This window comes from Malus domestica, chromosome 15 (assembly GCF_042453785.1).
Source record: "Malus domestica chromosome 15, GDT2T_hap1".
Taxonomy (NCBI): Eukaryota; Viridiplantae; Streptophyta; class Magnoliopsida; order Rosales; family Rosaceae; genus Malus; species Malus domestica.
Genome location: NC_091675.1, coordinates 35,907,830 through 35,924,259, shown reverse-complemented (window position 1 = coordinate 35,924,259; position 16,430 = coordinate 35,907,830). Strand labels below are relative to the sequence as shown.

General features: G+C 39.5%; 1 protein-coding gene across 2 annotated transcripts; it reads left to right on the top strand.

Annotated features, from left to right (window-relative positions):
* The first annotated feature begins 126 nt into the window (after positions 1 to 126).
* On the top strand, positions 127 to 10,372 carry LOC103428274 (protein CELLULOSE SYNTHASE INTERACTIVE 1-like). Of its 2 annotated transcripts, none has more exons than XM_008366370.4 (8): positions 127 to 424; positions 691 to 855; positions 1,093 to 1,166; positions 2,270 to 5,315; positions 5,523 to 8,067; positions 8,733 to 9,187; positions 9,691 to 9,807; positions 9,939 to 10,372. In XM_008366370.4, exons 2-8 carry the CDS (start codon positions 790 to 792, stop codon positions 10,077 to 10,079), a joined length of 6,444 nt encoding a protein of 2,147 aa, XP_008364592.3. In that variant the 5' UTR covers positions 127 to 424; positions 691 to 789; the 3' UTR covers positions 10,080 to 10,372. The 2 variants fall into 2 exon arrangements, with proteins under 2 accessions (XP_008364592.3, XP_008364591.3); XM_008366369.4 differs by having other exon boundaries at positions 127 to 573.
* Positions 10,373 to 16,430: the final 6,058 nt, after the last annotated feature.

The following is a 16,430-nucleotide window of genomic DNA, read 5'->3' as shown; positions in this document are numbered from 1 at the left end:
AATAATTATAGCTATTAAATCAAATTTCAACGGCCACGATTGCCTGATCAGCAGGCTCAGTTTTGTAAGGTCAGGAGAGGATCCTGATCCAAAGAAAATAAAGAGCGAAAGCTGTCAGCTAAGTACAGAGCTGAAAAGAAAGCCGAAGCCAAGCCATGGAAGCAAACGTTTGACGCTTGAAATTGATTGTCGGTGGTCTAATTGGGCTGTCTCTCTCTCGCTTCGTATCTAATGGAACGTAGACCCAATTGCCATTGTAGTGAGGAGGGAGGGAGAGAGAGAGCTTTTTGATTTGTTGCTTGTAGTTGTAGTGTTGTTGCTCTTCAATTCCCTTGTCTTTTACGAAACCCAATTGCCAATTCAATCGATTTGATGCACCAAACACCTTCCGCATCTCTCACTCTCTCTCTCTCTCTCTCTCAAGGTCAGCTCCTCCATCTCTCTCGCAATTGCACATTTGCACAATTGGATTGTGAATTCTTTGCACTTGATTCGATCTCGTCCGAGTCCGCCTTCCTGTGAGAGAGCAATTGTGTGTTGATCTGTTCGTTTCTTCTGCAGAAAGAACTGCAAGTGAGGAACAAGTCAATTCAGCTTCACTAGCTCGCTCACACACTCAATTATGCTTCAATTTATAGTACAATTGTTAGATTTGTTATCTGATCTGGATTCATTGTGTTTGGGTGGCAGGCGGCTTTGAGGTGAGGTAGATCTGGAGAAGAGCAAAGCTGGTCTCTTCTCTTCGCTGGTTTTTCCTAAGGAATCTTGAAGAGTAGCAGCAAAGCTGCCATGGCAACCACAGTGGGATGGAGGTATGCTGCCACCAATGGCAGCACCCTTACACCTAATGATCTGGTACCCGTACCCGCCTTTTATGTCGGTTTTGTTTCATTTCTTAAGTGGGTTTCTTTCTGTTATGAATATTTTGTTGTGTGGGATGCACAAGATCCCATTTTCCATCTTGTTTCAATGTCCAATCTATATGCCTCTTTCTGCTGCACAGTGTTTGGTATACATTATTACTCTACAGTCTAGAAGTGCGTAAACACATAATGGATTGTTTTCTCATTGCTTTCGTTCTTGTGATTTCAGGAAAGGAATGGTGATGCAAAAGTTCAAGATTCAGAGCCCCCAACACCTCATTCTCTTATAAAAATGGGTTCACGGTCAGTTAAAATTTCTTTCTGCAAATTTTTTTGGCAAGCGAAGTTGGTAGAATGAACTTGTTTGCCACTTGGTAATCATTAAGGTAATAGTGGGTTATGCTAGTGGGTATTTTGCTGCTTTCTGTGGGCAAGTGTCTGCTTGTGGCAGGATGGAGAAATACTTGTACCGGTCTCTCTTAGGAGATAGCACTTCCATTAACGATAGTCCATTTCTGTGTCTAATCCTAAGGGTGGAGGTCATATATTTCCAAAATGATTTCACACAAAAGAAGCTGGGGATCTGGTTGCTTACTTTTTTAATTTTTAATTTTTTATGTGGCTTATCTACTCTTCTACACAAAGTCTCTCCGTTCTAGCAAAACTTGTTCTTTGTTTAGTGTCTTATGAATCAATCAAGAACAACACCTTCTGTCTCAAATTTATGACAGAATTAATACTGTTTTAAGAAACAGTTTTTCATATCGTAATCATGCCTTAGAAGTTCTTAGCTCCATCACAGGAGAAAGAACATGTAGAGTGTTGTATTCAATAGGCAGGAAGATTGACAATGATATAGATAGTTTTTCTCGAAATTTCCTACACAGCATATCCCTTCCAACGCATTATATGCTTACTATATTGGTGGATTTTTCCAATAAATGCTGTTATGATAGAATCAGTACTTGTTCTTTGAAGCAATGATGCATTTTGGTTACCTTTAGGTGGATGTTTTTTCAGTTTTTAACTTTTTGTATAATTTTTATGGGGTTGAGTTGTATGGCGGAATTTAACTTGTGATCTATGTCTTCTGCAATCTGTAAATAAATGAGAAGCAATAAAAGGTTGTCAATTTGAAATACTAAGTTTCACCATCAATTATTTTCTCTGAGGTTATAGGCTTTGTTTTTCATGCTATATATTTGGAATTCTGTTGTCTTGTAATTACGTCCTGTTGTTTTACATTTTTTCAGTGTGTTTCCTTGTTTTAGATGTAGCTAATAGGTGTTTAATGAGGGCCACCTTGTCCCCGGTGTTGTATTTCTTTTGGTAATACAAGCTGTGTTTATTATAAAACGAGGGGATAATTCCAACTAAATTATCTTTGGTTCTCAAATTTCTTACAGAGACCGTAGTAGTAGCATGGAGGATGCAGATGGGACATTGGCAAGTGTTGCCCAATGCATTGAGCAGCTGCGTCAAAGTTCCTCATCTGTACAAGAGAAGGAGTATTCATTGAAGCAGTTGCTTGAGCTTATTGATACTCGTGAAAATGCTTTCAGTGCTGTTGGATCTCACTCTCAAGCAGTCCCAGTGCTTGTTTCTCTTCTTCGATCAGGTTCAGTTGGAGTTAAGATACAAGCTGCTACTGTTTTAGGCTCTCTCTGCAAGGAGAATGAACTAAGGGTGAAAGTCTTGCTTGGAGGATGCATTCCGCCTTTGCTTGGTCTACTCAGGTCCAGCTCAGCAGAAGGGCAAATTGCAGCTGCAAAGACAATTTATGCTGTTTCCCAAGGTGGTGCCAGGGATCATGTTGGATCAAAAATATTTTCAACCGAAGGAGTTGTGCCAGTGCTCTGGGAGCAGCTACAAAAAGGGATCAAGACTGGCAGTTTGGTTGATAGCTTGTTGACTGGAGCATTAAAGAACCTATCCAGCAGTACTGAGGGATTCTGGACTGCAACCTTCCAAGCTGGAGGAGTAGATATACTTGTGAAGTTGCTGACAACTGGACAGTCAAGCACTCAAGCTAACGTGTGCTTTCTTCTTGCATGTATGATGGTGGAAGATGCATCTGTCTGTTCTAAGGTGCTGGCCTCAGAGGCTACCAAACAACTTCTCAAGCTTTTAGGATCTGGAAATGAAGCTTCTGTTAGAGCAGAAGCTGCAGGTGCTCTTAAATCTCTTTCTGGCCAGTGTAAAGAAGCAAGGCGGGAAGTAGCTAACTTCAATGGCATTCCTGTATTGATAAATGCTACAATAGCCCCTTCAAAAGAATTCATGCAGGGTGAGTATGCCCAAGCGTTGCAAGAGAATGCTATGTGTGCTTTAGCAAATATTTCTGGTGGTTTGTCATATGTCATCTCAAGCCTTGGGCAAAGCCTTGGATCTTGCACCTCACCTGCTCAAATTGCTGATACATTAGGGGCTTTAGCTTCAGCTCTGATGATATATGATAGTACAGCAGAATCTAATAGAGCATCAGATCCTGTGGTTATTGAGCAGACATTGGTTTCACAGTTCAAACCGCGTTTACCATTTCTTGTTCAGGAACGAACCATAGAGGCCCTTGCAAGTTTGTATGGGAATTCTGTACTCTCAGTTAAACTCGCCAATTCAGAGGCAAAGCGTTTGCTTGTTGGTTTGATCACAATGGCAACAAATGAAGTCCAGGATGAGCTAATGAGAGCTCTTCTTACACTTTGCAATAGTGAGGAAAGTCTGTGGCGTGCACTTCAAGGCCGTGAAGGGGTTCAACTGTTGATATCACTTCTTGGGCTTTCATCAGAACAGCAGCAAGAATGTGCAGTTGCACTGCTTTGCCTGCTTTCTAATGAGAATGATGAAAGTAAATGGGCTATTACTGCTGCTGGTGGCATACCTCCACTTGTTCAGATTCTGGAGACGGGATCGGCAAAAGCCAAGGAAGATTCAGCATCAATCCTTAGGAATCTATGCAACCACAGTGAAGATATACGTGCATGTGTCGAAAGCGCTGATGCTGTTCCTGCATTATTGTGGCTTCTAAAGAATGGAAGTTCAAACGGAAAAGAAATTGCAGCAAAGACTTTAAATCATTTGATCCATAAATCTGATACAGCAACCATCAGCCAACTTACTGCATTATTGACCAGTGATCTACCTGAATCTAAAGTGTATGTTTTGGATGCTTTAAAAAGTATGCTGTCTGTAGTCCCCCTCAACGATATATCACGTGAAGGTAGTGCTGCTAATGATGCAATTGAGACAATGATAAAATTATTGAGCTCAACTAAAGAAGAAACTCAAGCCAAGTCTGCATCAGCTTTAGCTGGAATTTTTGGATCCAGGAAGGACTTGCGTGAAAGTAGCATTGCTGTTAAAACTCTTTGGTCCGCCATTAAGTTGATTAGTGTTGAATCTGTATATATCCTTGCAGAGGCCTCACGCTGCCTTGCGGCAATATTTCTTTCGATTAAAGAAAACCGGGATGTGGCAGCTGTTGCTCGAGATGTATTATCTCCATTAGTTGTGCTTGCTAACTCTTCAGTTCTGGAAGTTGTAGAACTAGCAACATGTGCTCTGGCTAATCTTATTTTGGACAGTGAAGTTTCAGAGAAAGCAGTTGCTGAAGATATTATTTTCCCAGCTACTAGAGTTTTGCGTGAAGGCACGGTATCTGGAAAGACCCATGCAGCAGCAGCAATTGCTCGCTTGCTCCATTCTCGTCAAATTGATTATGCTTTAACTGATTGTGTGAATCGTGCTGGAACTGTTCTTGCATTAGTTTCTTTTCTAGAATCTATTAATCATGATTCTGTTGCCACATCAGAGGCACTTGAGGCACTTGCTATTCTATCTGGGTCAGAAGGAGCTACTGGAGAAATAAAACCTGCATGGGCAGTTTTAGCTGAATTCCCGAAAAGCATAACCCCAATAGTTTTGTCCATTGCTGATGCAACACCCTTGTTGCAGGATAAGGCTATTGAAATATTATCACGGCTTTGCAGAGATCAGCCTGATGTATTGGGGGACACAGTTGCTACTGCTTATGGATGTATTTCATCAATTGCCAAAAGGGTGATCAATTCAACGAAATCAAAGGTTAAAACTGGAGGAACTGCACTCCTTATTTGTGTTGCAAAAGTTAGTCATCAGAGAGTTGTCGAAGATCTGAGTGAATCAAACTTATGCACCCATCTAATTCAAGCTCTTGTTGCAATGCTTAGTTTTTTGGGAAACCCAGGGAATAATGAGAATGATTCTATTGGCATTTATACGCATACTAAAGAGGAAACAAAGATTGATGAATCTTATTCAAGCACAGGAGTAATTAGTGGTGTCAATTTAGCTATGTGGCTACTGTCTGTTCTTGCCTGTCACGATGAAAGGTGCAAAATTGAGATTATGGAGGCTGGGGCTGTGGAAGTCCTCACTGACAGGATCTCAAATGATTTCTCACCCTACTCTCAGGTAATCAACTCTCTCATTTTGCTTAATGTGTTCACTCAATAAGGAAGAAGATCATGATACATTTCATTATTTCTGAATTCGTATATAATATATGCAGCTCCATCATAGAAAAATGTTGCTCTCTACCTAACTGCTTACTTATCCATTAAATATTGTTTGTAGTTCTAATGATCTAACCTGGTTTGGTTCTTGGTGTAATATATGCAGATTGAGTTTAAAGAAGATAGTAGCATATGGATTTGTACTTTGCTGCTGGCAATCTTGTTTCAAAACAGAGACATCATACGAGCACATGCAACCATGAAATCTATACCAGTACTTGCAAACTGGTTGAGATCAGAGGAGATGCCCACCAGATATTTTGCTGCACAGGCGATGGCCAGCCTTGTCTGTAATGGTAGCAGGGGGACTCTCCTATCTGTTGCAAATTCTGGAGCAGCAGGCGGGCTCATTTCCCTACTTGGCTGTGCGGATGTTGATATAAGTGATCTTTTGCAGTTGTCAGAAGAGTTTGGTTTAGTGCGTTATCCTGAGCAAGTTGCACTCGAGAGGTTGTTCAGAGTTGAAGACATAAGGGTTGGTGCCACTTCTAGGAAAGCAATACCTGCACTTGTTGATCTTCTCAAACCCATTCCAGATCGTCCTGGAGCTCCATTTTTAGCACTCGGGCTTCTGACTCAGCTTGCAAAAGACTGTCCATCAAATAAAATTGTAATGGTAGAATCAGGAGCTTTGGAAGCATTGACCAAGTATCTTTCACTTGGCCCTCAAGATGCAACTGAGGAAGCTGCTACAGATCTGTTAGGTATGCTATTTGGCAGTGCTGAAATTAGGAGACATGACTCTTCATTTGGTGCTGTTGGTCAACTTGTGGCAGTTTTACGGTTAGGTGGAAGGGCTTCAAGGTACAGTGCTGCTAAAGCATTGGAAAGCTTATTTTCTGCTGACCATATAAGGAATGCAGAAAGTGCTCGACAAGCTGTTCAACCCTTGGTGGAGATTCTCAATACTGGTTCTGAGAAGGAGCAGCATGCTGCAATTGCTGCGTTGGTAAGGCTGCTGAGTGAAAATCCATCAAGAGCCTTAGCAGTAGCAGACGTTGAAATGAATGCAGTGGATGTTCTTTGCAAGATTCTTTCATCAAATTGCTCAATGGAGCTGAAAGGGGATGCTGCCGAGTTGTGTTGTGTTCTCTTTGGGAATACAAGAATCAGGTCAACAATGGCTGCGGCTCGATGTGTGGAGCCTCTGGTGTCTCTTCTTGTGACTGAGTTCAGTCCTGCGCAGCATTCAGTTGTCCGTGCGTTGGATAAACTTGTTGATGATGAACAACTGGCAGAACTTGTCGCTGCTCACGGTGCAGTTATTCCTCTTGTAGGTCTTCTCTATGGTAAGAATTACCTGCTCCATGAAGCTATTTCCAGAGCCCTTGTGAAATTAGGGAAAGACAGGCCTGCTTGTAAGATGGAAATGGTGAAAGCTGGATTGATTGAGAGCATACTTGACATCCTCCATGAGGCACCCGATTTTCTCTGTGCTGCTTTTGCAGAACTGCTCCGAATATTGACCAACAATGCAAGCATTGCTAAGGGACCATCTGCTTCAAAAGTGGTTGAGCCTCTGTTTGTGCTGCTAACAAGACCAGAGTTTGGACCTGATGGGCAGCATAGTGCACTACAAGTTCTTGTCAACATTTTGGAGCATCCACAGTGTCGTTCTGACTATAAGTTGACATCCCACCAAGCTATTGAACCTATTATTCCCTTACTTGATTCTCCTGCGCCAGCAGTACAACAGTTGGCAGCTGAGCTTCTGTCACATTTACTCTTTGAAGAGCAACTTCAAAAGGATTCAGTGACTCAGCAAGTGATTGGTCCTCTTATACGGGTTCTTGGCTCTGGTATACACATATTACAGCAGAGAGCTGTAAAGGCCCTTGTTAGTATTGCGCTAATATGGCCAAATGAAATAGCAAAAGAGGGTGGTGTCACTGAACTGTCCAAGGTGATATTGCAATCAGATCCATCTCTTCCTCATGCCTTGTGGGAATCGGCTGCCGCTGTTTTATCAAGCATTCTGCAGTTTAGTTCTGAATTTTATTTGGAAGTGCCTGTTGCTGTTTTGGTAAGGTTGCTTCGTTCTGGCTCAGAAGGCACAGTAATTGGTGCATTGAACGCTCTTCTGGTACTGGAAAGTGACGACGCTACAAGCGCAGAAGCAATGGCTGAAAGTGGTGCTTTAGAGGCTCTTTTAGAACTTCTCAGATCTCATCAGTGTGAGGAAACTGCTGCAAGGCTTTTGGAAGTATTGTTGAACAATGTGAAGATCAGAGAAACTAAGGCTACCAAGTCTGCCATATTACCATTGTCTCAGTACCTCTTGGATCCACAAACCCAAGCCCAGCAAGCAAGGTTGCTAGCAACTCTAGCTCTTGGTGATCTATTCCAGAACGAGGGCCTTGCTCGAAGTACTGACGCTGTTTCAGCTTGTCGTGCACTAGTAAATGTGCTTGAAGACCAACCTACTGAAGAAATGAAGGTTGTAGCGATATGTGCTTTGCAAAACCTTGTCATGTACAGTAGATCTAATAAAAGAGCAGTTGCTGAGGCTGGTGGCGTCCAGGTTGTGTTGGATCTGATTGGTTCAAGTGATCCAGATACATCTATTCAGGCTGCAATGTTTGTTAAACTTCTCTTTTCAAACCATACCATTCAAGAGTATGCTTCTAGTGAGACAGTAAGGGCCATTACTGGTAAGTTAATTTTGGCTTTTACGCAGAATTTTATTCAGCTATCTAAGGAGCAATAACTTCTTTAGTTTTATTGTGGTTAAAAGTTTCAAAACGATGTTATGCAGTTTGCGACATGGTAGAACCTGTAGGTTGAAACATGAACATCAATGATTAAGTAATCTGCTAATTTATATTTAATTTTTGTTGAAGTGTTAAAGTTAGATTAATCGTTTTGGTCCAACTGCATAATTCATTGAGAAAATAGCTGCAATAAACATGTTTTGGCATTTGGTTTACAAAAATGATCATTTTTCAGTAATGATGACATATAGATCATATATCGACGACACGACAATGACATAGCACAACGATGATATAATGACGACAAAATAAACACTGATCATTTCTGGAACAAAATGTCAAACTATGTTTAGGGAATTGTTAGCACTCTAAAAATCTCGTTTGGCACTCCAAACTTGGTATAATTAGAAAGTAAAATACACTTGTGAGGAGTGTAGAATGAGATTTTTGGAGTGCTAATAACAGTTAGTAGCTAATTGCCCTAATTCATTATAGTTTATGGAATCAGAGGTTTCAGTTGTTGCTTGGATACCTTGCTGCTGAAGTAGATGTTTTTCTTTGTTCTTTTAGAAAAATAACTGATATGATTGTTTTGGCCTCATTAGCTGCTATTGAGAAGGATTTATGGGCAACTGGAACTGTGAATGAGGAGTATCTGAAAGCTCTGAATGCTCTGTTTAGCAATTTCCCACGACTTAGAGCCACAGAACCTGCAACGTTAAGCATTCCTCATCTTGTTACATCCCTCAAGACAGGGTCTGAGGCAACTCAAGAAGCTGCCTTGGATGCACTCTTTCTTCTTAGGCAAGCTTGGTCAGCATGCCCAGCTGAAGTTTCTAGGGCTCAGTCAATTGCTGCAGCTGATGCAATCCCCTTGCTGCAATACTTAATTCAGTCTGGCCCACCTCGGTTTCAGGAGAAGACAGAATTTTTGTTACAATGTTTGCCTGGGACATTGGTGGTGATAATCAAGCGTGGAAATAATATGAAGCAGTCAGTGGGAAACCCTAGTGTTTATTGCAAGATTACACTGGGCAACACTCCACCTAAGCAAACCAAGGTAAAATTGGTTTTAAATGTGTTCTCTCCACTACCCTTTCTATTCATAAGTGATATGAATCTTATTTTTTTCGTTTGGTCGAATATATGAGTCTTATTTTGGAACTTGAAGAAATGAAAAATAATATTTTATTAAATGACTAAATTCTAGTCTTCATACAGCTGAGCGCAATGACGTTCTAGGATTCATACAGCCGACCCCATTTAGTGGGAAAAGGCTTTGTTGTTGTTGTTTGACTAAATTCTAGTCTTCATACTGACGTATTGAAGTAGAATTCTCTGTAACTGTGACCTCTGTTGAATCATAGGCCATTTACTGTACATAGTAAACGGAGTACATTTTATAGTTATTGCAAAAACAGTAGAAATATGGAAACTAAATAAATTAGCCATGTTGATTGCGTTTCTAGGGATGTTACAGTGTTCTTTTTCTGTTTCTCCTGTGACACGAGACCTTGATATAGTGCCATTTTAACCTCTCACCATGAATTTCTGAATTTACAGGTGGTTTCAACTGGCCCTAATCCCGAATGGGATGAAAGCTTTTCGTGGTCCTTTGAGAGTCCCCCGAAAGGCCAGAAGCTCCACATATCTTGCAAGAACAAGAGCAAAATGGGAAAGGTAAGTGGGCAAAGATATTGCTAACATATAGGCACCTTTCACTACAATAACAGTATCTCTTTTCTCATCTGATCCTTCATTTTTGTTCTACCCAGTAATTGGTAACCTATTCTCGTTTGATATATTGACAGAGTTCATTCGGAAAGGTAACCATCCAAATTGATCGCGTAGTAATGCTGGGAGCAGTTGCCGGAGAGTACACTCTGTTACCAGAAAGCAAAAGCGGGCCCTCACGGAATTTAGAAATAGAGTTCCAGTGGTCTAACAAGTAACAACAAAATCCGTAAGTTTTTGTTATGATTCTTCTGCAAATGAATTATTAGGTGAAAGTGAAACATGTTCAAAAAGAGAATTCTTATTTTTTTCTTTTTCTTTTCAGTGTGGATTATTTATCATGTGAATGTACATAATACCCCAAAGATTTTGATTTTTTGTCAAAAGTCCATTGAGTAGTCATTTGTGAATGTATTCTTTTGTAACTTGTGGGAAACATGTAACTTTCTTGTGTGCTTGTCAATGTTAAGACGAAATAATGAAAGTTGTTTATCGGTTTCGGGTTCCTTCATCTCGACTTTGTGATTCTTGTGTTATTGAATTTTAATGTACTTTTTTGGTTAAATGCTAAACCTATTGACCCCAAAACCAAATTTTAGACGAAGAATGGCGGACAATTTAGACATCCATGTAGAAGTGGGTTAGGATGGTATTGAGTTTGGCAAGTTGAGTGTGCTATTTTTATGGTGATCTAATGGGAGTAATTGTGGTATTTTTCTTCATTTGTAAGTAAAATATCTTAGGCTTGATTATCGCCAAAGGTGAAGTTGAACCATATTATTATGACAAGCTCATTGTCAGGCTTAACCTACTCCCCACCTTTTTAGTGTAGATAATATTGTTTGTTAAAAAAAAAAAAGAGAGTAAAAGGAAGGTGCATATTGTTCAGTGGAATCAAGTTTGCCTTAAGAAACCTAGTGGTGGTCCTTGGGTTAAAAAAAAAACCAGTTCATGTTAATCAAGCCCTCCTTGCTAAATGGAAACTTTCGCATCAATGAGGTATATGGGAATGTACTTTCGTTTTCTACAGGTCTTTGCTGAAATTCTTTTTTTGTTTATTTAGTTTATATGACTTATATTTCTTCTTATATACTTATATTTTATATAACAACTATATTGATGCTGTCACTTCCCATATTCATGGTCAATATTAAAAGAAAATATGACACGTGTACTTGCGACACGAGTTTAAAATACAAACGAAGGGAGTTACTTGAAATATTTCGGAGTAATTTTTTTATTCAAAATAAGGAGAGCATAGATGAGTTTTGCATAAACATTACAATACCAAAATATGAAGACGGAGTAAAAAGAGAAGCATGTTTAGTTGGAAATTACGTAGAAAACATCATTTCTTTGTTTTATTTCATAGTCCTCCCGCGCCCCCTTGAATCTACTTATTTATGAAAAAGCCGACGGTGTAGCATAATGAGTTGCACAAACTCAGTAAGTATAACAAAACAAACAAATACAAGTATGCGTTTAAGAAAGATCATGATTGAACAGCAAGGACGAATGTGTAATAGTGCACTATCTGTCAGTATATAACTCATCTTCTTAGCATCACTATAGATTGGTAAGCTCACACACAAAACAATGTGGTATAACAGGTCATAAGCCGCAACATGCTAAGGTTAACTTCTATAATTTCGAAGCTATACCCGAGGATCCAATTACCCACAAGTATAATAGTGCACTATCTAAAAGGAAGAATATCAATAACTCCTTTTAGTATACTTGTCCATCGCAAATAACCAAGTAATTATTAAAAAAATAGGAAGATACAAGTACAAAGTAATTAACTTGTAAAAACCTAAGCAAAAAGAGACACGTTAGAGTAGATTTGAATAATAAAGATAAGTTAATGTATAAAATAAAAAGAGGAAATTGTAACAATGGTCTCTTAACTTTAGCCCAATTGGAGCAATGGTCCTTCAACTTTATTTCCATTACCATTGGTCCCTCAACTCGTCAAAATGTGTAGCTATGGTCATTTTCCTTAACACCGTCAATAACTCCATTAAATTCAGTCATGTGTTTGGCACATGACACTGACTGTAGGGGCAATTAAGGAAACATATTATTTCCCAAGTTGAAGTTGATACCCAAGCTTCCTCCACGCCCAATTCTCAAATTCCCACCATGTACATTCACCATCCAGTCAAATTCTTAATCATGATCATGTGAACAATCAAACACGTCTAGTAATCAAATACATTAAACAAACCATTCCGGTCATGAATTTAAGTCATCAAAATACAATTCATAAGGCCTCCATGGTCTACGACTATCTACTTCTAAAAAAAAGATAGCTACATCATCTAATCCAGGCCTCCATGGTCTATCTACATCAAAAAACAAGCATAAACATCATCTATTTCAAAACCACCATGGTCTTCACATCCTCCATCAGAAAACAACTGGTAACATCGACTAATCGAGGCCTCCTTGGTCCATAACATCAAAAAACAAGCGGCAATATTATCTATTTCAAAGCCTCCATGGTCTTCCCATCTTTCCAGAAGCTTTTGCCCCATAACTTTGACTCACAAATCCATGTAAATCTGGTCTTGCTTGGTTCCCCATTCCCTTGTATCCCCCCCTTCTCACCTAAATCCAAGAATTGATTCAATGAATCAAATCAAATTGGCATATAATGTATGAGAAAATAATCAAAGATAAACTTACAGGTTGTTTTCCCTTCCCTTGTTGCCCTGCTTGAGAACTGACATGTTGCTTTTTCTTTCCTTGAGAGTTAATTGGAACTCATGTTTCGGTGTTCCCTTGAGAAATTTGTGTCCCTAAAGTTTGAGAGTTCGCTTGGGCATTTTGAGTTGTTGCTTGAGTGTTTACTTGATGAGTCTCCTGCATTAACCCAAGAATGAATTAAACTGCAATTCAACATACAACACTTGCTAGTTTGGTTTTTTAGGATTTACTAAAGCATAAATATGTACCTAATTCTTATTTGTTGCATCCGTGTGTTGTGATTTTCCACATCGTACTTTATTGTGCCTCAACTTTCCGCATTTACCGCAAGCTATCTCTACAAACCATTTTCTAAGTCTGAGGTTGTGGTGTGTCATTGTGCTCACCCAATAGATTAGTTGGTGGTGGAGGATAGTATGCTTGTGGCTCAACTTCACCTACATACGCAATTTTCTTTCTTTTTGGCCTGCCAGGTTGCTTCTTACATATTGGAGGTTTCAATGGAGTTAAATCCGTCCTATCCCACAAATCCATTCCAAGAACGAGGTGGATCATAAGATCATAAGAGTTCAAGTAAGCTTCCTTCTTGTAGCAGTCATGGACATAGGTGTAAACACTCTCATCTCTGGTGAATATACAAGCAATTGCATGTGAGCATGGGATCCCACATAAATCCCACCTCATACACGAGCAAGTGGACTCCTTCAACTTCACTACAAACTGTCTAGGACTACTATACTTGAGTACAATAATCTAGATGATATACAACTCTTAATGTTGGTAAACTGAAGACTTTTGAAATGGAATTGAAAATTGAATAAGGATATTTCAAGGGAAGCATCAACCTTGAACTGAAAAGTATTGAAGGTCAGACCCCTTTAATCAAGAATTCTCAAAGATAAGGGCATACACTACAGAAGAAATGGGAATAGTTCAAACGAACCTAAATGACAGTTTCAAAGCAAAAAAATTGATGAGAAAATGCATTTCAAAGGTGCTAATGCTCAAGAAATCACCTTAACATTTGATGACAAAAAGTGCCACTCTTCTGGTGGATTTGGACATTGGGCGTCAGTTTGTGCAAACAACAGAAAACCACATGCTAAACATGATGAAGTGATAGTGGAGAGTTTTACCATTTAGAGCTCGTTTAGATGTACTTTCAAAATGACTGAAAGCGTTTTTAGAGAAAATGTTTTTGAGTTCTAAAAGCACTTGAAGTGCTTTCTATAAGAAGCACCAGTTTTTTTTTATTTTATTTTTTGTTTTTTGGACAACACAAGAAGCACCAGTTATGTACTTCTTCCAAGAAGCACTTTAAATGTTTTTTTTTTAGGATTTGCTTACATTTTTACTAAGGATTGGTTCCAAAAATATTTTCACCAAAAGCGCTTTCAGTCATTTTGAAAGGACATCCAAACAAGCTCTTAGACTACTTAACAGATGATGTAAAAAAACCATTACCCTAATAGCTAATATATAGGATGATTGCTTCAGTAAAAATGAGTCAAGTGCTGAGTATCAAAATGATACATGTGACATCCCACATCGACCAACGGAGAGGGGGTGATGTGCCTTATATGTACATGCCCACCTCCATATAGCACGATGCATTTTGGGAACTCACTGGCTTTAGATTATATTAGAACTATGAAGTTAAGAGAGTTCGATTTCGAGCATTCCTAGGAGATTGAATGGCTAGCCGCCAATGTACGAGGGTTGGCCACATTTGTGGCATTCCTGCTTTTGGGACGAAGATCCGTCGTACATTCGGTACATATCTTTGCAGACACATTTGCAGCTGGTATATGTGATCTTGTCACTTTTGCGAGATCAAAGGAAGTGTCTGGTTATACTTTGATGATCTAGATTGAGATTGAGATGAGACATAGTGGGGATGTCCACGATAATTAACGTCGTTCTTTAGGAACGTTGGTGTTTTTATCTCCCTCTAACGACGGGAAGATTGTCTGATAAAATTGACAATCCATAAAACGAGCGGTAAGGAGATCACCTGGCAAAGGTTTTTAGTAACGAATATTAGAAGGAGAATTATAACCGACATAGATTTTCATCCTTCCCTGAGGACCCCTTTGTTCTTTTGTACCTAAGGGCGGCACAAAATGGCACATAGACCGCACAACCAAAGATGCGCATATGCAATATGTCGGGTTCAGATCTGGTAACCAACTGACACGTGCTTTATAAGGTTGGGTCGTGACGGGCCTCAGGTGGACCAACATGGTTGCTTGCAATATTGCATGGCCCCAAGCAAAGATCAGGAACTTTGGTACGTATGACTAATCGATCGCACAATCATTTGAAGGAGTTTAATGAATGCTTCTGCTGGGTCGTTCCGGGTATGAACATGGGACTGGATGTTCAACTTCAAAAGTTAAAGTTTTCGATGTAAATTCTCCAACTTATCAAATAAAATAAATTTGATCAGATAATCAGGATGGTGAGCCCTGAGCTTGTTAATCTGAGCCACCAGTGTGGAGAATGCAGCTTGTAGACAACAGCCACATGTGTGACAAACGTGTAGAAGCATCAACCGATACTATAAAGTATCTAAATAGTCCACAAAGTGGTTGAATTAGTCCACAAATATCCCCTTTGAATTTGTTGTAGAAAAGATAGAAGGTGCTAAGGTATAGTACATTTCTAGGTATGATGTCTTTACTTCTGGTAAGAAGATGCCCAAAATGACGCATCATGGATCATCCTAGATATCCCAAACGTTCATCTATAGCGAAAATTCCTTTGGAATCGCAAGCTTCTGGTCGGCCACATAGTGGGCTTGAATAGGTGTAATCCACTCGTTAAGCATTCCATCTTCTCTAGAATATGCATTTGATTATATTCGTAAGAAGTGCACTATGGTAACATGCTAAGGAATTTTACTCCATGTTTCTAAGTTGGTTTCAATATGGTAATAATACTCTCGAATATCCTTAAAGCTCAAAAAGGGCGTTCTTCCGGAACAAATGAGTATAAGGCTTCCCTTTATGGTAAAATTAGTACCATTTGACAATATAGGATAGTGTCATGCCCCACAATCAGGTTGGATAAGCCTGAAAGGTTGTCAGGGGATGATTAGGTATAAAGTTAGCATAGAACCAGACAACTAACTTCCCCACAAAACATACCTAAGCATGAATTAATTGTAGTCACATGTGGTAATTCATTAATTAACTCTTTATTCAAGAATAATAATGACATCCAAACACCAATCTTAAATCCTAGAACAAAATAAATTATTCATAAATTAAACCAAATATACAAGGGGGTTCGGCCAATACGGCATTCCATGTCAAATGTCGCTCTTCTAAATATGTTAAGTGGAGCAAAATTAGTCTCACAGATTGACTACGGGAATGGTACTCCTTAACAACATTAGCAAAAGCATAGAAAAATGCATAACCAACGATCTATTTCATCAAAACTGAATTAGATTCTGCAGGGTTGACGTTTAGGAATACTATCCTTTATTCTTGAAGTTTTTTAGGTGTCAGGGATCATACTTCGGGCATGATACTACCTCTTGGTAGACTTGATTCTACCATATATTGTAAAACAAACTCGAAATGAGATTGTGAGAGAGAGAGACAGACCTAGACTTGGGTTTGGTAGGTTCCAACCGAAACTGGAGAGGTCTGCTCAGTAGCCTCTGCCGAAGCAAAGCACTAATGTTTGGTACACCTCTGCCGAAGAAGAGCATGCATGTCAGTGTATCCCTACAGAAGCAAGACACCACCATTTGGTAGACTCTAGTCGAAACTGGGTCTATACTGTTTGGTGGTTTTTAACCGAATTGCTAGGGGTACCATTCTCTCACAAGTGTGGTAGTAATCATATCC